At 37.4% G+C, this 23,503-nt stretch overlaps 1 protein-coding gene across 2 annotated transcripts in view; it reads left to right on the plus strand.

Moving 5' to 3' along the window:
- LOC124859212 (cGMP-dependent protein kinase 1) overlaps positions 1–23,503 on the plus strand; it is a 116,405-nt gene that overhangs the window by 37,191 nt on the left and 55,711 nt on the right. For both annotated transcript variants that reach the window (XM_047351851.1, XM_047351850.1), the window contains exon 3: positions 7,194–7,307. In XM_047351851.1, coding sequence (XP_047207807.1) covers positions 7,194–7,307 — 114 coding nt within the window. The remainder of the gene's footprint in view (positions 1–7,193; positions 7,308–23,503) is intronic.

Below are 23,503 nucleotides of genomic sequence, written 5' to 3' on the forward strand. Positions count from 1 at the left end.
AACTATTTGTTCTCCTAAAGATTATCCTGTCCAGAAACATAACCTCAACTAGATGGACAACAAACTTGCACACTGTTGCTGTTCTTGTGATAATACAGTTTTACAGCCACTGCTTTGAGAAAAAACAACTGGTCCAATAACTATTACCCAGGGTTCCACCCTGATGTCTCAGACTGTCACAGACCTGTCATTTATAAAGATTGTTGATGGTCAGTCACTCTTTGAGAGGCTAGGAGTTGTCCTGAATTTTCTCCAATTGAACACAATCTGTCTAAACGTAGGTGCAGGCGAAACTCTTCAGAAGTTCAAATAGGTTTCTAACATTTTCTGATCTCTTCAGCATCAAATCCTTCTCTTGAGATTTGAAGTTATTGAGCAATTGTTTTCCAATATGCTGCAAGAAGAGTTAAGACTTGATCCTGTTTTTGTTTCCAAGTAAAGAAGTCAGACACTAAAATATGTTAGATGGAAAAAACCTTTGAACTTAATTAAATTCTTTGAGACATATGCTTATCTTTACATGGCAAACCCTCCAGTTAAGACATTGTTTACTGGGTGTTACATTTATAGCAATTTAATATTAAATCTGTTATTTTGGCTTCATTTTTTTTTTTTCTCTCTTCAGGTATTTTTACCATGTATCCATCCATCCATCCATCCATCCATCCATCCATCCATCCATCCATCTTGCAGCTTACAGATAGGATTGCAGTAGATGTATAGAAGAAGACATGCAGCACATATGGATTATTTTTGGTGATCAGAGACAAGGTAGCAGTCTGTTACAAAAGTAATTTGGGTTACAGGATTGAGTTAACTCCTCATGGTTAATGAATCCTTTATAGTTAAAAAGTATTTTGTTTAAACTTCTTCAATGGCACTCTATTGAAGCTCTGCTTCTCCTTGGTGTGCAACATCCTGCAGCTATACTATTTGTCAGTCCATTGACACACACAGACTTGCTAAAAAACGTGTTTGTTTTTTTTCCAATAGTGGTTTGAACTCAATTTATGTCATTCACATCCCCCCCGTTCTGCATGATTAAAAAAACTGTAACATTGGCAACAATTTTTCTAGCTGCTTATTGTCTTTGTATGCTCTTGCCCTTGGCTCATATTTGCATTGGTATTTTCTTAAATTTAGGGATTTATTCTGTTTCTAACTGGAGGGTGGTGTATAATAATGCCTGGCAACGTCTTGTCCTTGCTTTTGTCACAGCCCTGTGATGCAGGGGATTTTAATTTTTTTTTATTTTAATTAATTTAACATATTTTCCAGTTAATTAGCCTCAAACCTTCATTCAAATGTTGACCATTTTTGACTAATTGTTAATTCAGTAAGATTTCAATTATCTTATTAATGTTGAGAAAAATCTATCTCAGAAATCAGGATTCGCCGCACAGCTACCAGTAAATAGTGGCTAAATCAGGAAAGTTACAGCTGAAAGTAGACATCATCTTTGTCTTTATTGGAGTCAAAGGTGAGCACATTATAAGAGAAAGTAGCATAGGTGTACAAGCATAAGGGTTAAGTCCAGTTGTTCAGACCATCGATGGATGTAGTTTACCTCATTGTTCTCTAGCCACACCCCTCACCATTTTTTTACTGCAATTTTTGCACAATCTCAAGAACTGAGAACAGCAGTTAAATCATTAGTCGTAGTAAATGTTTTGCCCAAACCTTTACCACAATTTGTAGTTTTAATTGTATTGTTGCTAGTTGTGTAAGCTACATAAATAAGGATGTCATGATGACCTATGCATTTTGCTTAGATAGATAGATAGATAGATAGATAGATAGATAGATAGATAGATAGATAGATAGATAGATAGATAGATAGATAGATAGATAGATAGATAGATAGATAGATAGATAGATAGATAGATAGATAGATAGATAGATAGATAGATAGATAGATAGATAGATAGATAGATAGATAGATAGATAGATAGATAGATAGATAGATAGATAGATAGATAGAATTTTAAGAACTAATCATGTCAGAGTTGGAACAGTATTTTTTTCGTAATAAAGAACAGATTTTCTAGGCACATTTCAGTGCAATTGAATACATCCTATTCTCAAACCAAATACATGGGTTCCCAGCTTTACGCTGGTGTTTTACTGTGGTTTTAACCGCTCTGAACCATTGAGGCTGCAACAGAGTGTAGAGTGCACAGTGAATCTTGTTTGTTTTTTATTGCTGAATTAAGGTCAGAAGTATAAACTTGAGTGCTGTACAACCGAAAACTTTGGTTGTTTTTGGCACCTGGGGCAGGATGAAAAGATGCTCTTCTTCATTTACTTTTTCTTGCATTGGTGAAATTGAAAATATAAGCATTGAATATTTGATCCCTGAACTGTGCCTGAAGAATATGGTCCATCACGATGAGATACTGGTTGTGTTATGTCCCATGAGATTTGAACTCCCCAACATCCTGTTTCCCTATGTCCACTTTTTGCCCATTGAATGATATAGTAAATGAAAGGTCAGGAGGGAGATAAATAGTGTCTTGCTTCCTGACTTTAACAACTTTGTTTCTTTGGCAGGCAAATGTTTTGGTTGGAAATAATCAGTCAGTCAGTCATTTTCTACCGCTTATTCCATAGTGGGTCGCGGGGGAGCTGGTGCCTATCTCCAGCAGTCTAAGGGTGAGAGGCAGGGTACACCCTGGACATGTCGCCAGTCCATCGCAGGGAAACACACAAACAACCATGCACACACTCATTCATACACCTAAGGACAATTTTAGAGTGACCAATTAACCTAACAGGCATGTCTTTGGACTGTGGGAGGAAGCCGGAGTACCCGGTGAGAACCCACACATGCACGGGGAGAACATGCAAACTCCATGCAGAAAGACCCCTGGTTGGGAATTGAACCCAGGACCTTCTTGCTGCAAGGCAACAGTGCTACCAACTGTGCCACCGTGCACATTTCCTCTATATTTACTTTAAATAATAGAAACTGTGTACCTCATATTTCCTTTAAGAAAATGAGGTTTTGTCAACAAGACAAAATTCCATATATAAATGATTCATAATTTGGTAAAGAGATTCTTCATTACAGAAGAGAACTCAAACCCTTACTGATAGAGTTTTGCTGTTTCTCTTTATATTAAAAGTCAGTGGCCTGAGATGGGGTTTGGCCTTTTAATCTGAAATGCAACCAGAATATCATCTGATCTTGAGCCAAAGAAAAGTGTGCTCCGTGGTGTGCTCCGATGCCCCACTATGTGACACACACTGCGACTTGCATTTAAATGATCATCCATTGAATCCAGTCAGACAGCCTCGAGGGGAAGACATGCTGTCGTTCACTGGCAGTGACAACCTAATAATAGTAAATATTGTACGTATGTAATGCATGTTGTTTTTTAATATATCACATTTCTTTGCTTTTCAACACCACATCCAGTGATGGCGGTACATGTGCTGCATCATATCAGCTTCTTTGCATAATGTGATCATTTGCTTTTGTGTGTGCCTTAATTTGAATGAGGCTTCAGCCTGAGAGAGCTACATTTCTGGTGAATTCTGAGTTCTGTTGGATAACAAAGCAGAGTGATAAAGCAGGTATTATTAGATGCAAAAACAGGAAATGAACCGGACCCTGTGAGTGTGTGTATGTTTGTCAGAGGGGTGCGTGTGAACTTCCGGGCGTCAGTTAAAAAAAAAACCAACCAAACAAACATAGCATTTGTAATATTTCAGTAAATTAACAATGTAATCATTTCTATTCCTGGCAATTCCCTTGAAGCCTTAGCGAGCTTTCCAAATCCAGGTTTTTTTGTCACCACTGACGTCTATCAGGATTTTATTTAATGACTCTCAGTCTACACAGAAAATCTGTAAAATGTTTTTTTTTGCTTTCCAATGTAAGCATGTCTTTGTCTTTACCAATCTACAATACAGACTGACAAAACACAAATGAACTACAACAAATGATGCCTTGAGGACATTCCTTGTGAACTCTAGGCAAATGGACGGTAGATGTCTGAGATGAGTTTACATGATTATTATAATACTGAAAAAGGAATAGGTTTGTTATTCACTGTTTAGTGGTCATTGTAAATTATTAACACAGTTGTAAAAATTTATGTAAAATAATGATTTAAACTTTCCCTGTTTATAGATCCAGTGCAACTAAAAGAATAAAGGAATTAATTTGTCAACTGAATGACTCTAAAGCTGCTTATCATCTATTGTCATTTGTTTGTTAAAGCAAAGAACAATTTATTAGCCAAGAGTCTTTTAAAAGAAGCAAATGAGTAATGCCATCTGCTGGACTGATGTTGTTGCGCAGTTTTCTTCACAACTTCCTCATATGTCATTATACCAGGGCTTTTCTGAGCATTGGAAACAGAAGGCACCCAAATTCCCAAGGATTCTTTTGCCCGGGTAAAAGAAATCCTGTGGCTTTAAATTGTGGAGCTTTCAGTGGAAAAGGGGCTATTATAGCTAAGACAAGGTTGTGCTTTTGTTTTTGACTGGTTCCATAGCTCCCTCTCTGTACTCTTGCTTGGTGTGTTAGGATTTCTGGTATAATGAAACACTGGCCTTGCTACATGTCTCTCTTGGTAGTGTGCAGACATAAATTTAAACCCCAACCACCAATTCTTGTTCTAGCAAACTTGGAGTTATACCTAAAGGTTCCTAAAAATTAAATAATTTTCCATAAATCTATGGTTGGGGTGAATGTTTTCAATATGAAAAAATGCTAATTTAAAATATTTACCCTATTCCAAAATATGCACACTTTTGTTGATTTTGTTTTCTGCTGAAAAAAAACAAAAAACAAAAATGATGCATCATCTTTAAAGACTAGGCTCCTTCTTCTAGAATCAGGAAGTAGCTTCCCTTCAGGCATAAATCTTGTATTTAATTAAGCAGGCAAGAATGATATTTAGTACTTGATAAGTTTAGTCTGATTTTACACCTATTTCAGCTATATCAGTTTGAAATATTTTGTCTCTATAAAATGAGAATGAGGGGTTTCCATTTTCCCTTGAGAAAGCCCACGGCGCACAGGAATGGCTGATGTTATTACCATCAGTTTTTCCAAAAGAGCTAAGAATTGAGGAAGCAAATTTATTTTGTTTTGTTATTTGACTCATACTGAATCAAAAACTGATGACATTTGACATTTGAACAGTAAGAAACGTTTACTAGGCGACTGTTAGAAGCTGTTTTTAATACTTCCGCTGATAATGACAGAAGCATACCTTGTGTTAACATGTGTTAATGGCTTCTGGTAGAAATACTTTTTCTTATTTCTCTACATTTACATCTTTATGTCACATAAATTGTCTTACAGGACACAGGGCTGTTAAATAAGAACAGTGAGAGCTGCAGGAAGGCACCTGGTGAGATGGTGACACTTAAAGACTTTCTCTCAGAGTATAGCCTCATGCTGGGTGGTGATAGATAACATGCTGCTGACGGGGGTCAAAAAATGTACAGTACTCTTTTAATACAATTGGAAAAAAACAGCAAATAGAGAAGGGACTGGCTCCTGAAATTAGGTGTGTTTTTCTCGTTGGCATTCCATGAAAAGGAGGATATGGGTTTCTGAGGAAATAACCCGTCAACCTGTGTATTATACGGCCGGTCACATCCTATTGCTGTGTTTCAATTGTTGTTGGCATCACACTGTAACTGTTGTATTTTAGGTTTGTGCTCTTTGAATCAGAGTTCCAGTCCTCCTGGAATGACGAGCTTCCAGGAAAGTATTCATCCTAGATGAAGCTTATGAAAAAGCAGTGACAACAACCCCCAACTGAGTCACAGGGGGTAATGAGCCTCTTACAGTGTGGGATGAAAATTTTAATTTGTTTGGTGAAAGATGGAGCCCCTACAGCTCACAGCTGCATAAAATCATTTTATAATTAAAATTGTTATATAGTGTTGTGCTGGGTAGCTTTTAAGGTTTACCCTCAGGGATGAATAAAAGTTTATCTTTTTAGTTTGATTTTCCAATGTAATAAAATAAGTTAAGAAGTTAGGTAACAAATACAGCGTTGCAACTGGCATTGCCCTACAAAGGATTTCTTGAAATGTTAAGGCCACAAACTTGTGTAATGTATTGAGATTTTACATTAAAAGACCATCATAAATTAATACAAAATTGAGAAGTGGAAACTATATTTTGGTGTGGATGGATGTAAGCAAATTAGGAAGTGGATTTATGATTTTATTAGCAGATCCAAATGGGAATTCAAATTATCGACCTTCAACCCAACAACACACCTTCAGAGGCATGATGCGCAAACAATAATTACATTTTACATGATAAACAAACTATTTGAAAGATGTATGACCCATGCAAAGTGGACCAAGAAGTGTCCTCTATGACATAATTGGAAAATAGTTGCTTGATTCTGTGCTCACATTTACTTTTTTAATGAGTTAAACAGAACTGGACCTCGCTCGTCTCCTGTAGAACTGAATAAGTGTACATTTGTACAGCCGATCAATCTTGAATAAATCCTCGTGAATTATCATATAAATTGTCAAAAAAATATGACATTCAAATAATATTTAATTACCAGTGGACAATCGTTTGGCAGCTGGTTCATATAATTAAAACAAATGTAATTAAATAATGATACATCTCAAATAAGAAACGTTGACTTTAATTATCTTCATAATTATCTGACAATATGTTGAATATTATAAAAAATGCAGCTTTTTACCTGACAGCAGTGTTAAATGTCTGATTAATAAAATATCAATGAACTAAAGTTGAAGTGGCATCACTTCAGTCAATATATCACAAATGAATACCCGTGTACCAGTGTGAGTGTAGGTGGAGCATCGAGGTGAGACAAATAGTTTTACAATCACAGCATTGTTCTGTGTCAGCTTGCAAACATAAACTACTACAACTACTACTACTTTGTGTTGGTTGCAAATGGTGAAGGCTGCAAAAAATCCCATTGGGGTATATTAAAGTTTTTGGTTCTTATGGGTGATTAATACTTTTGGAGGTGGGTAAATTAACGTAAAAAAATAGTGAATATTGCCAACGATGCCTTCAGAAGCAGAAATATTCAAACACTTACCTCCACTCCATTTCCTCTGAGACTTTGCTGCATAAACTGAATTTAGTGACGAACTTGGCTAATCAAACATGCAAGCTGAACAGTATTACTTTAAATGTTTCTTTTTGTGCATGTCTGTGCCTGTTTCAGATGGGAAGGTGGAAGTGACAAAGGAAAGCTTGAAGCTGTGTACCATGGGGCCAGGAAAGGTGTTTGGAGAGCTGGCTATTCTCTACAACTGCACCAGGACGGCCACTGTCAAGAGTGAGTTTTCACAGACACCTTAAAAGATTTCTACACAAGTCTGTGTTGAATGTAGAGACGTTGCCAAGGTGACACTATTCCGTCTATTCCACACATACATTCACTGAAACACGCAGCCTCACTGTAAAAGACTTCAAGTTCACCACATTAGGAACATTTGTGTAGTATTGTTCCTGACTTATCGATGCTGTTCATCAGCAGTGCGGGTTTGCACAACACTTCAGCTAAGTGTGCTGTGAGACCCGCAGTGAGTCGAATGTCAAGCTTTACTGCCTCTGCTCTTTCATGTGTCAAAGCCCCAACTCAAAGAGATGCACAGTGGGTGAATAGGTGTTCCATCAGACTGGCAATTTGAATAGTCAGCCTGATAGAGTACAGGGAGGACATTGAGAAAGGACAGGAAGATGGTGGATTACACACATTTGAAACTTTGTAAGATAGCATGTCAAGATGAAAAATGTGTGTTTAGGTGAGGCAGGAAATAGGAAATAGCTCTGCATTTGCGTTTGGGTGGAATAATAAATAGACAAAAGGTGAGATGAGGTGATGCACGATCTAGTGGGTGAAAGAATATTTGTGTGCATGAATGCAGTTCCTATTAAGACGGATACAAGTAGGTCAGAGTTTAAAAGAGTTGGAACAAAGGAGAATTCTTTATGATGATTTGGATGACCTGGGAAGAGATATCAGTGTATATATATATATACATATATATCACAAGATTATTCATATTTCCAAGCCATGTATGAGAATCAATAAGTGACCTTGGTATAAATGAGTGCATGAAGGGCCGAAGTTCCTCAAGCTCACTTTAGGATGAGTTAATGTGTGGAGGAGGAGGGGTGGACCATTTCAGGTTTGGAAACTTGCTTAGCCTGTTCTGACCCTTCCCAAATCCAAAGAACCAGCCAAACCAACCAAACTCCCAGCTCTAGTTACTATGGCAACGGGTGTCCACGGGGAGATGAGCCAACTCTTACGGGATAAAATATTCCCCTTCTCACTGGCGACAGAGCGTCTGGCTTTCTCTTTTTTGTTTTATTTTGCCCATCTACCAGCCCATCGGTCCATACTTCCTGCTTTAATAAAAACCCATGCATGGAACAAATGATGTAATTGTCTACATGGGCAGAAGTGTGTTTGGTTTAACAGGGTCACTGGCGCTGTCTCTTAGGATGACTGTCTTTACTTTGATGCATGTCGCTACACATGAATCTACCAAGGAATTCAGCTGCCAGGCTGGTTATTAAAGGTGATAGTCTCTAATGGAAATCATGGAGCTAGTAGCGCTTACAGAGGCTTACATTCCAATCAAGCCGTTTAATTGGATCTGTGCATGCAGCTCTGTTGGAGGATGTAACCTCACTTAATTTTAATCACATTCAGTAATCTCCTAAATCTCCTCCATGAGTAATTAAATACTTACAATTTGGATGAACAACCTGTTTGGGGTGAGTTAAGGCTTTTAGTTAGGAGTATAACTTACAAGCTCGTGAGACCATAAACAATATTGGGTTTACATAAACGAGAGGGGAAGAGATTTTAACAAGATTTTGAGAAAACCATGACTCTACACACAGAGTAAAGATTTTACAAATCACAAACTGTGCTTTAAATAATCAGTAATCTATATAAAATATTCAAACTTCTCCCTTTTGGTGCTTTGACTAACAGAATAAATGTTTTAGAAAAGTCAAACTAATTTTCAATCAATAGAAACGTTTTTGGGCTAACGATGGTATGGGCAATGCTCATCCTGTATAGACGTAGCCGACTTGAAAAGTTAGTGCAGCATAAGTTGGCAAGATGTTCATGTAGCTGCAAACAGTTCTAAGGCTACATTTTGGGGATTCTACAAAAGCATAAGTTCATCCACATATTGCCAGAATTGGTTAAATTTACACTAATTGTTTCATTTGCATCATAAAATCTTCTTAAGGGGATTGACAAGAAAATTCCCATATCTGCCCTTTCCTCCTTTTGATCATTTCTTGCACCGACATTTGCTTTGCTAGCATTCTCCCTAAAGAAACAAGCCCTTAAAATAACTTACACAGACACTGAGCAGCATTATACCTTCCAGACTGTGTAGTGCCCCAGAATGCTCCTCTAATCAATATGTTATGTTCAGTTCAGATATAGACACTTAAGTGTGAAGCTATGGTCTCATTTCTTGTTTTGGCTCAGTCAGTTTTGGCAAATGAGGTAAGACTTTCCTGAGACTCAGAAGACTTCCCTTGCCATCAAAGCCGTATGGTATTATTTCCGCATGACAGCAGTCAGGCAGATACAAGCCGAAGAAGAAAGTGTAGAAAAAAGGTTGGAGTGAGAGAAAAATAGAGATGATAACAGGACAGCGGTGACAGCAAAATGAGAAAGCAACATCAAAAGGCTAGAGACAAAATAGTTTTTGGTTTTTTACAAACAAGAGGAGGACAGTTGTGTTTTGGGGGAAAAATACACACCTAAAGCATCTAAATATCAAAGTATATTGAATAACTGAATTGCATATCAAAACATAATTTGGCAAAGTACCACAAAAAACATGCACAAATGTCAGAAAAAAATATATTTTTCAATGATATTCTTGTTATCAGTGGTAAATTAATGAAAAGGAAACAATTTAAAATAAGAAAAATTATGCATGCCCTCAGGTTTTGTTTACAGTGGCCCCTTGAGCAAAGTAAAAATGCTTATATACAGATATTTTCATTTTGACAGCAATTCTCTGTTTTCACATCCATTTTCACGTCATAGAGAACCCTTCCTGAACTGCAAAACTAGATATTTGTGAACAGCTGACTGCAGCTAGGCATTGACTTGTGTATGATTTGAACTGTGTGTCTCAACAAAATATCAGTGCAGTTTATTGGTCCTCCACACCTCCTATTTCTTTTAAAACAATGAATTGTTGTTTTTGGTCTTATACTTATTATCTGTTTTCTTTACGTGCTGCATATCTGGCCCCAGCCTTTGAATGGTACCTGTTTTGTCGCCATTGAGGCACGCATGCAGAGTGGTCACAAAATTCTCAGCTGCACATGGACATCTGCGGACATCCAGTAGGACGATACAAATGAGGAAATTAATTAATTTATTTATTTTTGTGCAATCGAGCGGACAGTAGGGCTAACTTTGAGATATGAATTAAGTATAATCATGTGATTGGTGGCGCACCTTTAGTCTCCACAGGATGATTGTAGGAGCTTTTTGTGACCAGAAATATTTCAAAAGAGCTAAATTTCTAAGCAAGGGAGAACTGTAAGAACCTTATTTCAGCCAACTGATCCACTGTGTGCAGCAACATATGGGGGAGGGGCAACACTGTATTAATTTCAGGATTTTAAACCCTTGAAGCAATATGACATACTTTTTTCTGTGGATTTGAAACCAGTCAGTCCTTTTCTACCACTTATTGGGTCACAGGGAAGCTGGTGCCTATCTCCAGCAGTCTATGGGCAAGAGGCGGGGTACACCCTGGACAAGTCGCCAGTCCATCGCAGGGCAACACACAAACAACCATGCACACACTCATTCATACACCTAAGGGCAATTTAGAGAGACCAATTAACCTAACAGGCATGTCTTTGGACTGTGGGAGGAAGCCAGAGTACCCGGTGACAACCCACACATGCACAGGGAGAACATGCAAACTCCATGCAGAAAGACCCCTGGATGGGAATTGAACCCAGGACCTTTTTGCTGCAAGGCAACAGTGCTACCAGCTGCGCCATCGTGCAGCCCCAGATTTGAAACCATCTTTTTAAAAATATAATATATATTAGTTGACATCTGAAACCAGCTTTTAATGCTTGCAGCACAATATTACGTATTTAATGCTTTTGTGGTAAATACTCAGAATGAGATGCAGATTTGACCAAGAATAACTTATTTCTAAATTTAAAACTCCTGGTGCATACATGTAAATGAGCATGTAGAAAGTTTCATCATAATGAATTTCTGTAGTTTCAAGTTCAGAGCATTTCAAAGTTAGCCATAATCTTTTCCACTTATAGTCAGTTTACCATCATAGTAAATGATGGCAGCATATTGCCAGCCTTTTGTCAAAGTTATGAAGCCATTTTATTGCAGCAACAGTGAAGGAAAAAGATCAAATTTTAAGCAGTAATCTTTATGAGGTATATCTTATTTCTCTCTGACAGGAAATATAGTATGAATGGATGGTTATCATATGAACCACTGACTGTGACTTGCTGCATTTATATGCACATAAATAGCCTAATAGAGTGGATATCGTAAAGCAAAATGGCTTCTCAAAGATCGTGTTAGTAATACTTGCACTGCTATCAGAATAACAAGGAGGGATGACAGGGTTTTGTACAATGTTGATCACAACCAGAGACTTGTGCTGAATAATATGAATTCACAGCTTAGTATACACAATTCTGACATGAAATGCCTGAATGCACCCTGTACTATGTTACAGGCATAAATATGACTCCAGACACAGAGGACAGACAAACATACTGATTGATCAGTAACACTGTGCATAAATGGTTGTTGGGAATCTGGCTCTGGCATTTGGACCATTCATCTCTAAGAAAGTGTTTTCAGTGCATGTTACTCCAATTACAATCAGTGAGAGAGATTATATCTGTTAGCTCCATCTCTATGGCAGTGATGGAAAAGCCCGTTTTTGTCTTCATCTCTCAGAGGATTAAATCTCGTGCACATGAAGATTTTAGCTTGTAAACGATGACAATGTCATAAATCAGTGTGGTTACTACCAGGCTTCTTTGAGCAGCCAGGTGATGTATGGGAAGTATGTGTTTAAAAGAAAACCTTAGTGATCTGCTGGGTATTTCCAGTTAGCAGACACACATTCACACAGGCTCGTGTACATTTTCTGGCTGTCTATGTATGGATGGTGTAGTGTGTGTAGCTTTTTGACCTGCAGCTCACTCCATACATGAATTATATGATAAAAACTGAAGCTTCTGCTGTCTTTGAACATTGTCCGTCAATACAAAAATCAGGGCTCACTGTTGCTTGTCCTACTTTAGGACTCTATTGCAGATTCCCAGTGAGGGGTATGTGCACTCTAGTGAATACTTCTTTTTTTGCTAGTGGGTTGCTGGACTGTAAATGGGTTATCTTTGAGCTAACATTTACTAAAACTGTTTCCAGATACTGATCTGTTCTGACGTTTCTAGAACAGAAGAAAACAACAATTAGAAAAACCATAGCTGTTAAGTCCTGTTAAATGAAATGAAAGATACCTTCCCAAATCCACTTTTAATTGGAAATTAAAGTAGATGCATTTAGTGATTATTTAGATGAAATTCTGATTTTTGAGATTGCTCTCACCAGTCAACATCAGTAATGGTGTTAGGGAACATTCATCTAAAGGGAATAAAAACCACTGATGCCCAGATGCATACAGGTATTACATGCAAAGCTGTGCCAAGCATTATATATTTGTAGTTCATATCCTCAGGATCAACATCTGACATTTATCCTTTGAGTCTCTCTTGACTAACGGGAATTCTCATTATGATGAAAGATTTTTTTTTCCCTCTACTGATGACCAACCAAGTTATGAGCAAATCTATTCTTTAAGAATAAGGGCTCCATTTTACAGATATGCATGTTGGCTCATGGGACTCTGTACTGTGCAGCAGTGACTTAAGGTCTTAGAAATATAAGTTACCTGACTCTATTACTTCCAGATGTAATAGAAGTTTAGGGCCCGGAGGATCATTCTTGTTACACAGCCTTTGATCAGTTACAGTGAGTGCTTTTTACTTTATGAAAGTCAATTTAAAGAAATGTTTGCAATCAAAAAAAAAAACAACAAAAAAAAGTTATTTACCCTCTAGGAAAATGTAACATAATTCTTCAAAGTAAAAATATATATATAGTGCTTTCCAAAAGTATGTTGTCCAAAGGTAAATTTTTAAATTACAACCTCAAACCTTAATGTATTTTTGGAGGGGGCATTTTACATGATAGACCAACACAAAATACCATGTCTTTTAAGTAGAAGAAAAAGAATAAATGGTTTGTCAACAAAAAAATAAAAATAGAAAAGACAATTGTGACCTGCATGTGTTGACAAGGAGGGCATCAATTCAACAAGGATCCAAAAGTCCCACGATAAGCTGCAGAGATCCACACCTCAGGTTGGAGAATCTGTTAAAATGACAACTGTTGGTTGTCCTTTCAGATGTTGCCTTCATAAGAGTAACAAGGGGTCCAGTTTATTGTCATAAGGCATGTAAGGGACACAGCAAACATGTAGAAAAGGTTTTCTGTTCAGAGGAGACCAAAACTGAACTATATGGCCTACCTGTTAAACAATATTGGCCTAATGTTCAAAGATCCCAAATAGGGGGTGTTAGATTGCTTATACAAAAAAAATTGCACATGCGCAATGAGCAAGTTGCGTACGGTTGTGCATGCAGTGGATAGGGTTACTTAACTTTTGTCTTCGCTATTCACAGCAGCAGGTTGGTCATCTCAGCCTCTGCCCTGAGGCAAAGAGTACATTCTGCTTCGCCTTTAGTAAAAATATTGGATTACAGGCTATTGCGCAAGAGCACAGAGCTGTGTCCCACTCCCTCCGTCATCGGTGTGCACACAGGGCACCTGGTCAAGGCTGACAGCACCACAAGAGGGCGCACAGCTTGTTAACTGTGTTGCTCAACATAACTCACAACAAATAGATATTAACAATATAAAAGACAAACATGTCTGTCAATTAATTTATTAAAAGTTTTTCTCCTTTGATCTTTTAATTCTTTTCGGTTTGTTTGTTGTAGGAGTTGGCAATTTGTATGTTAGAGCTTTGCTAGTTTTAAAAAATAATGTCACATCACTGTCCTGCAAAAAATTTCAATTGAGTGTATAAACCCACACCTGGAATATGTTCACATGCTTTTCTTTAGCACTGAACACAATGCCAGTCAGAGTTTGTATGAAGATGGCTGGTGGTAAACACAGGACAGTTATGAAAATAAATAAATAAATGTTTTAACTGTGATAGACCAGAGACTGGGACAGGTTCATCTTCTAGCAGAGCAACAAGAATGGTTGGATTAAAGCATATCAATAGGTTAAAGTGGCCTAGCCAAGACCACACCTAAAACCAATTGAGAATTTGTGCTAAGACCTGAAAACTGATGTTCGCAGTCAGGATTCAGTTTGAGCTATTCTGGAAAGAAAAATGGATAAAAATTCAGTCTCAAGTTCAAAGCTTGTTGAGATATACCCCAAAGGACTTGCACATGTAGCTTTGACTTTGGGGGGCTGGAATACCAAATATTCATTTCCTCCCACTTGATAATAATGCATTACTTTGTGTTGGATTTATCACATACACAAAATAACATACACTGAAGTTTGCAGTTATAACGTCACAAAATGTGAAAAAGGTCAAGGGATACTGTATTTGCCATTTCGACACACTCTACACTCTGCTCTCTTTCAGACTCTAACCCTGAAAACTGGCTCAGAGTTTATCTGTTCTTTCTTTCTAGGTGAAACGACTAAAGGAGCTACATCCACTAACATTTACTTTTCCTTCCCATAGAAAGGACTCCTGGATCAGTGCTTCTTTGTTCTCTTTATGTCTCTGCTCTGTTCTCTCAAACCCCCAGTCAGTCGTGGCAGATGGCTGCTCACACTGAGCCTGGTTCTGCTAGAGGTTTCTTCCTGTTAAAAGGGAGTTTTTCCTCTCCACTGTCGCTACATGCATGCTCAGTATGAGGGATTGCTGCAAAGTCAACGCCAGTGAATGTCCACTGTCTCTACATGCTCATCCAGGAGGAGGGAATGCTGCAAGTCACTGACTGGATGCAATTTGCTGGGTTTCCTTAGATAGAAAAACGTTTTATCCAATTTGAATAAATAACTGAATCTGACTGCACTGTTCAATTGTTAGGATTAATTGGAATGTATGTACCTGACTGTTGTGAAGTGCCTTGAGACGACATGTGTTGTGAATTGGCGTTATATAAATAAAACTGAATTGAATTGAATTGAACTAAAGGTGAACATTGCATCTTTAGTGCCAGTTTGTGTGAACTATACTGGTGTAGTGAGTAATGCAGAGTGTTTCAACGGAAGAAAAAGTGAAGAAAAAGGTAGGCTATTTTCTACAATTTTGGTAAAATGAAGGGATCAGAATGTGCTTCAAGGCCTGCAGTGAGTGCAATAACACGTTGTTTACAGTGCACAGATTACCGTTACATTCTGTGGTCCATCTTGACAATTTTACCAAATACACAATCTTATAAAATAGTGTTTTTTTTAATCCGTTCAACCTTGATGTTGATGAATTAGTTTTTTACATTTTTAAGTTGCCTGTATTTAATAGAGATGCATAATGCAGCTTGAATTAAAACAACATGATCATATCACATTATCACAGACGGACTATGAAGCAGCAGTAACTGCATTGTTCCGGAGAAGTCTTTGACTGCTTAGGTGTTTTACAACACTTCCTTCCGCTGTGAGTGTGCCAACAGTTGTCTTTGTAATCGGCCTAAAGTGCAGAAAATGTGCATGTGTTAATGTGTTAGCGTGTGTGCAGTACACTGTGTGTACAAGTGTTTAAAAAAAAATCACCCTGTCCACAGAGTACGTATCTTGTAAGTAAAAAAGAGCGACTTCTAGGAGAACCTGGCTCAAAGTTAAGCTAGTGTTGAAGGCTGAGAACAGCAGCTTTTGTTGTCTTTAAATAATATAACACAGGGCTTGTCAGACTTTCAGTAAGACTGGCTTTCTCTCTTTCCCTTGGCTCTACTGGCGATACTACTCCATTGTTCTCTGGGGGAAACATTATCTACCTGTTGTAGCCATGACATGTCTGCTTCACATATGAGCAGTAATAAACAGGTGCTACAAAATGTTACATTTTTAACATTTTTCACCAGTAATTTGGTCATAAGCAGTGAGCTTTCTTCTGTCTACCAGATTCCACCTTTTCATTGTGCATGAGCCACAGAACACCAATTTGCATGTGCAGAAAGTAAATATCAATGTTTTGTATAACGTTTTCATTGTAATTAAATTTGTGTGATTGCTGAAACAAGCCATTAGCAAAATCCATTACTTTTTGTCTCTGGCTTAAAAAAAACCACTTTCAGTCTGCTCTTCAAATTAATTTTCTTAATAGTTGTGTTGAAAGTAAAAAGTGACTGAGATGCACAGAAAGTCATTATTTGCAAGAAAATATGTTGCATGTAATTGCTTTTTTGGTTTATTTATTTAGATTATTAGAGACTGCTCTTAACTATGCTTGGCATATTTTGCATTTTGCAAGCAAATTTGTCTTGCTGCAGAAAACGGATACTGTTTGGTTTGAGGAAACATTTTTCTCTCATCTTTGTCTTGAGGATATTCCAGATATTTTCTCTGAGGTTTAGGTCAGATCAGCTTGATAGCCAAACAAACACAATGATACTACTGTCATTAAACCAGGTTGGATACATCTGTGTATCCAACCTGTATCCAACCTAAAAGGACTGACTCCAAACTCTTTGCCTCACTATCCTCTCAAAGCCGTGGTTATTCCTGTTGCGTGTCCACCCTTTTCTACCGCACTTCTTTCTTCCACTTTACTTTCCATTAAGCTTAACTAAAGCACTCTATGAACAGCAAGCTTCTTTAGCAATGGCCTTTACCTTCTTGTAGGGGATAGCAGTGGTTATCTGCTGGAGAAACTGTCAAGGCAGCACCATAATTTTGTGGTCCATAAGTTAACATAATAAAATCCTTTCTTTTCGGTCTTATGTAATATTAAAACATATGTTTTGGGTTTTTACTTGCTGTTTACAACAATCATTAAAATATATGAGTTTCACTACTGAATTAAATTAAGTTTTTCATAATATTCAAATTTGTTAAGAAGCACCTATAAGAATGCATTTTTTTCTACTTGGACCTCGATCTCGTCTTGATTTTGTTTCAACTAAGACTTAAAGTGACAGAAAAATGCTTACATGTTGGTGAGATAAATCTATAAAAAAAGTCTAAATATGCATTAAATGTAAAATATTGGGAGATATAGGTATACCCTGCACCTTAAAAACATGTTAACGATTTTTACCAAAAAAGATTTGACCTATAAGGCATCCTTCATGACTAAGTAGTAAAAAGTTGATGATGATTAGAGGGGCAAGTTTAATAAAAGTTTAAAGATTTTAACCCATTGTGAAACATTTTATTTTCCAATTTTAGGGAGCTGGCCCTAATTAGACACTCAGCCATATTTTAGGGACATAAAAGGCTGATGAGAAAGACCCACAGACACATTAAAAGATAATGATGCAACTGCAAAATTGAATAAAATTGAAATTGGCTGCACAATTTAGCCTGGCACTCTAACAAGCAATTAGAAAGGCAGAAAGGAGTGGAGATAACATTACTGTAGTTGTAACTGAACTGTAAGGAGAGCTACATGAACCATAAAATAATTGCTTAAAGGACAAATTGGAACATTTTTATCTCGAGATGAGATAAAAAAATATGTGAAAGTTAAAGCTCAGTCATTTTCTTTCTTCATATTATACATGCAGAGTTTTAGGATAATAATTGTCATGGGAGAAAGGATTTCAACAGATAACCATAAAAACCAGAACAGAGAGACTGAAAGAATGGATTTGGCAGATAGAAATCCAGTGGGATGAAGTAGGAAAGAAATCCTCTCTGTTTCCATGGCTGCCATGGTAGCACTGTTTCCAGTGTGCAAAAAAACAAAACAAAAAGAAAAATGGTGTGGTGACATGGTGAGGGTAGCATCGTATCCCTCCCCCCGCTGTTTTAAGTCGCTTTAGAGTTAACATTTTGCTTTTTTTCTGTCAGCTACTTCCACAACTTAACGTTGCCACTTCTCAAGATGTTGTTGAATTTTTTTGTGTTTGTAAGTACTTCGACTGAGGGGCCCTTGCTGCTGTTTTTGTCCCTGTTCCAAGTTGGAGCGCAGGTGTGAGCCTGGAGCTAGATGCTCTTCTGAGGCTACAGACAACTTGAAAGGTTAAAACACCCAGAGAGGCAGTATCAGACAGCAACGCTATAGAAAACAAGCCTGCAGGTGCAGCTGCTTTTCTTAGACATTTTTACGCTTTCTCATGAGACAATGAGGAAAGCCTAATGAGATAATATGCACTGGAATTTTTCCATTAGGGGACATTGAGCAGCTGAAGACGGCTCTATAAATCCTATTGGTTTAATTGTGTCTCTGAGGGCAATTGCAATACATTTTTTTATTTGAAAACCCACAATAGCTTTTGAGGATCAAGCAAAAAGTAAAAAGGTAATTTAAACATACCAAAATGTAGAAAATGATCTGTATTGCACACAGAAAGTACAAACTAATGAGCAATAATTTAAAGTCGAGCAACAATTGGTTCTGGATGAGTACCCATGCAGTGAAGATGGTACGGAGAAAAAAGTCTAAATTTTGATTATTTTGTTTCAGTACTGGACCAAATCTTTTACTGTCCATGTATTACATAAATGGGAAAATACATTTTAGTGTCAGAAATTTGAAAATTATCTTGAAAGTATGAAACGTTTATTTTAAAATCACAACCGGCCTTTGCTTTGTTTATTTTTTAATAAAAAAATGTCACCTAACAGAAAAGGACCTCTATATATGGATGAAAATTTGATGTCTGTATTACCACTGTCTTGAAGCCTGTGGATTGTTTTCTTTATAAAAATAATTTTTTTTATTGGAATATGTCAAATGGATGGATAAATAGCGACAGAAAAAGGATGTAGTTGGCTCTTCAAAAATCATCGACACTAAAAACACGGGTGACCTTTTTGAAGTAAAAAGGTGAAGAGGCCCAGGTCTCTGAGCCTGCAAAAGACAGTGTTGGTGTTTCAAATGACAGATTTGTTAGAGAGCTTTAAAATACCTTTTTTAGGGTGCCAGTTTGTTAAGGGTCCAAGCTACTATTCACTTCTGACTTCTTCATTCTCACTGGTTTACTCACCATATAAATATGAACGTTATACATTTAACTTGAATCTGCAGATTTTGTCACCACTATTTTTGTCTTTCTGATTCAAAACGTAAGGCTTTGCCCTTTTGGCAACTTACAACTGCCTTGTTTTTGATTTTTTTTTCACTTTTTTTTTCATTATTCTCAATTTTGGACATCAGACTGAATATAACCATAGTGAGCTGCAGGCCGGAACACGACTGAAAAGGAAAATTTGCAAAAAATGATTATGTCAGAGGGTGACAGAGGGTGCTGTAACACTAGAAAGGGTCTTAAGTGAACAGGCATACCACTTAACAATATGTTTTCAAACTGATACAGTTAGTAATTGCTGATCAAAGGGAACATATGGTGTCTATTCAAGAGGACTGATTGCTGTTTTTTGTAACAGTTTGATAAAAGATGAGAGCAGCAGAACATGCTGTGAGTCCTGCAGTGAATGCAATAACACTGTGAGAAAAGGACAGCACAGTACTGTGTTCTGATAGCACACCAGTTGGTTTTAGATATTACATGCCACTCTGTCAAAGTTGTTTTATTGTGATCTTTTTCAAACTAAATCTTAGTGTCTGCTTCTAAATGCCGTACACAGGTTTGACAAGTGATGAAAATTGAAACAGATGTGATCATATTGGACAGGAACCCTAAGGTAACTTGCTATATATATATATATATATATATATATATATATATATATATATACAGTACAGACCAAATGGTTGGACACACCTTCTCATTCAAAGAGTTTTCTTTATTTTCATGACTATGAATATTGTAGCTTCACACTGAAGGCATCAAAACTATGAATTAACACATGTGGAATTATATACTGAACAAAAAAGTGTGAAACAACTGAAAATATGTCTTATATTCTAGGTTCTTCAAAGTAGCCACCTTTTGCTTTGATTACTGCTCCGCACACTCTTGGAATTCTGTTGATGAGCTTCAAGAGGTAGTCACCTGAAATGGTTTTCATTTCACAGGTGGGCCCTGTCAGGTTTAATAAGTGGGATTTCAAGCCTTATAAATGGGGTTGGGACCATCAGTTGTGTTGTGCAGGAGGTGGATATAGTACACAGCTGATAGTCCTACTGAATAGACTGTTAGAATTTGTATTATGGCAAGAAAAAAGCAGCTGAGTAAAGAAAAACGAGTGGCCATCATTACTTTAAGAAATGAAGGTCAGTCAGTCTGAACAATTGGGAAAACTTTGAAAGTGTCCCCAAGTGCAGTCACAAAAACCATCAAGCGCTACAAAGAAACTGGCTCACATGAGGACCGCCCCAGGAAAAGAAGACCAAGAGTCACCTCTGCTGTGGACAATAAGTTAATCCGAGTCACCAGCCTCAGAAATCGCATGTTAAAAAAAACAAAATTGTAAAATAGCTGCTAGGAAACCACTGCTGAGGACAGGCAACAAGCAGAAGAGACTTGTTTGGGCTAAAGAACACAAGAAATGGACATTAGATCAGTGGAAATCTGTGGTTTGGTCTGATGAGTCCAAGTTTGAGATCTTTGGTTCCAACCACCGTGTCTTTGTGCGGCGCAGAAGAAGTGAACGGATGGACTCTACATGCCTGGTTCCCACCGTGAAGCATGGGGGAGGAGGTGTGATGGTGTGGGGGTGCTTTGCTGGTGACACTGTTGGGAATTTATTGAAAATTGATGGCATACTGAACCAGCATGGCTACCACAGCATCTTGCAGCGGCATGCTATTCCGTCCGATTTGCGTTTAGTGTGTAAGGGCTATTTGACCAAGAAAGAGAGTGATGGGGTGATGCGCCAGATGACCTGGCCTCCACAGTCACCGGACCTGAACCCAATCGAGATGGTTCGGGTTGAGCTGGACCGCAGAGTGAAGGCAAAAGGGTGAACAAGTGCTAAGCATCTCTGGGAACTCCTTCAAGACTGTTGGAAAACCATTTCAGGTGACTACCTCTTGAAGCTCATCAACAGAATGCCAAGAGTGTGCGGAGCAGTAATCAAAGCAAAAGGTGGCTACTTTGAAGAACCTAGAATATAAGACATATTTTCAGTTGTTTCACACTTTTTTGTTCAGTATATAATTCCACATGTGTTAATTCATAATTTTGATGCCTTCAGTGTGAAGCTACAATATTCATAGTCATGAAAATAAAGAAAACTGTTTGAATGAGAAGGTGTGTCCAAACCTTTGGTCTGTACTGTAAAGGTATATATATATATATATATATATATATACCTTTATATATATATATACCTTTATATATATATATATATAAATATATATATATATATATATATATATATATATATATAGGCTGCATGGTGGCGCAGTTGGTAGCACTGTTGCCTTGCAGCAAGAAGGTCCTGGGTTCAATTCCTGGCCTCAGGTCATTCTGCATGGATTTTGCATGTTCTCCCTGTGCATGCATGGGTTCTCACCAGGTACTCCGGCTTCCTCCCACAGTCCAAAGACATGCCTGTTAGGTTAATTGGTTACTCTAAATTGACCTTAGGTGTATGAATGAGTGTGTGCATGGTTGTTTGTGTGTTGCCCTGCGATGGACTGGCGATCTGTCCAGGGTGTACCCTGCCTCTTGCCCATAGACTGCTGGAGATAGGCACCAGCTCCCCCGCGACCCACTATGGAATAAGCGGTAGAAAATGACTGACTATATATATATATTGCCCATGCAGTAACAACAGTTCCTTGCTTTGTACCATTTCAGTTGTCAACTTTAGCTTTTTTCTGTTTTGAGAATGTGGAGGGGTCTGTAGGGTAGAATAGGTAACAGTAACTGGCGACATTACAACATATTTTTTTATTAGTGCCATTTAAGAACCATGCGGCAATTTAATGGGTAGTTGGTAGTAAAAGTAAGGAATCATATAAATATCATACCCTTTTAAACTGTCAATATCCTTTAGAAAGCGTGCATAGAACAAAGCAAATTATTTAATCTGTCTGAAATCTTACGTTACATTAGGTGAGGATAGGAAAATCTTCTCGCTTTGATAACACCAATCGGTTTTCTCAGTTTCCAAAAGTGAGGAGTGTGTGAGAGTTTTGCAGAATGAAGAGGTGATGCAACCAAGTGGTAAATATACACTTGACCAAGCTTTGTTGGAAGAACTTGCTGAAATCACTAACATATATAATATATTTAATGAAATTCTAGTTTATATCGTTAGCACGTTATTACATCATGATTTAAATTTACATTCTACACATTATCTTTAGAAAACGTGATTATAGTGGCGGCATCTCCAAATGGGGTAATATTTAAAGATATACCTTTTAGTGGTTGTAGGAGAAAAAACATGAAAATGCTTGTGGACAAGTGATAATTCTCCTTGAGTTGAGCATTAGTTTGCAAATGTACCAAACAGACATTGTCATGTAAATAAATTCTCAGTCAAATGTAATATTATTTGAAACATCAAAATAATATTTTCCATCAGAAACCCAAACAGAAAAATACATTTACCATCTCGGGGCCCCCTACTGGTTTGGCTAATGTTTATATGATTAGTCTTCTGAATAGCTTAGTCATCGATATTATATAAATTTAGCAGAACACTGGAGTCCTACAGCGTAAAGGCAATTCTTGTCAGAATGATTGAAGTTTCATCAAAACAAAAAAATAATCAAAGGTTTGTTCAGACTTATGCAATGGCGCAAACCAAGCAGTGGGTGGGAAATTCTCTCTGGATTCTTGAGTTATTTTTGGATGCAGAGATTTGAATTTTTTTTTTCTCTCAGCAGGAAGCAAAGCATCTGTGTTTACTGACAGAAGGCCTCATGACATGCAGCAACAAGTTATGTTTGTGCTTGTTTTTGGAAGAGCTGAAAAGCGAGATTCTCTTGTACTTGCTGAATTCTGACATACAAATTATAATAGTTTCACTCTGTTGCATGCTATTTTTTTCATTGCCTTACATTTGTGCCTTTTTCTAGCATGCAAAATTGGTAATTCAGCACTTTTCTGTATGGGTTTTGAATTATCCACAGAGCAAGGCACGTATAGAAAGCTTCACCTGATGCAACATGGAGTTGGACCTAAAAATAACCAGCCTGCTGATGAATAGTAAACACGCTTCATTTCCTCCATTTGATTTTCTGCAGCTGGGCAGGACTGAAATTTATAGAGTTATTCAAACTGATTTCCTCTGTGGAAAATGGTTTATGGTTGAATATCCATTATAACGAGGACAATAAATAATTGAAATTTATCTCA

This window comes from Girardinichthys multiradiatus, chromosome 22, assembly GCF_021462225.1.
Source record: "Girardinichthys multiradiatus isolate DD_20200921_A chromosome 22, DD_fGirMul_XY1, whole genome shotgun sequence".
NCBI classification, from domain to species: domain Eukaryota; kingdom Metazoa; phylum Chordata; class Actinopteri; order Cyprinodontiformes; family Goodeidae; genus Girardinichthys; species Girardinichthys multiradiatus.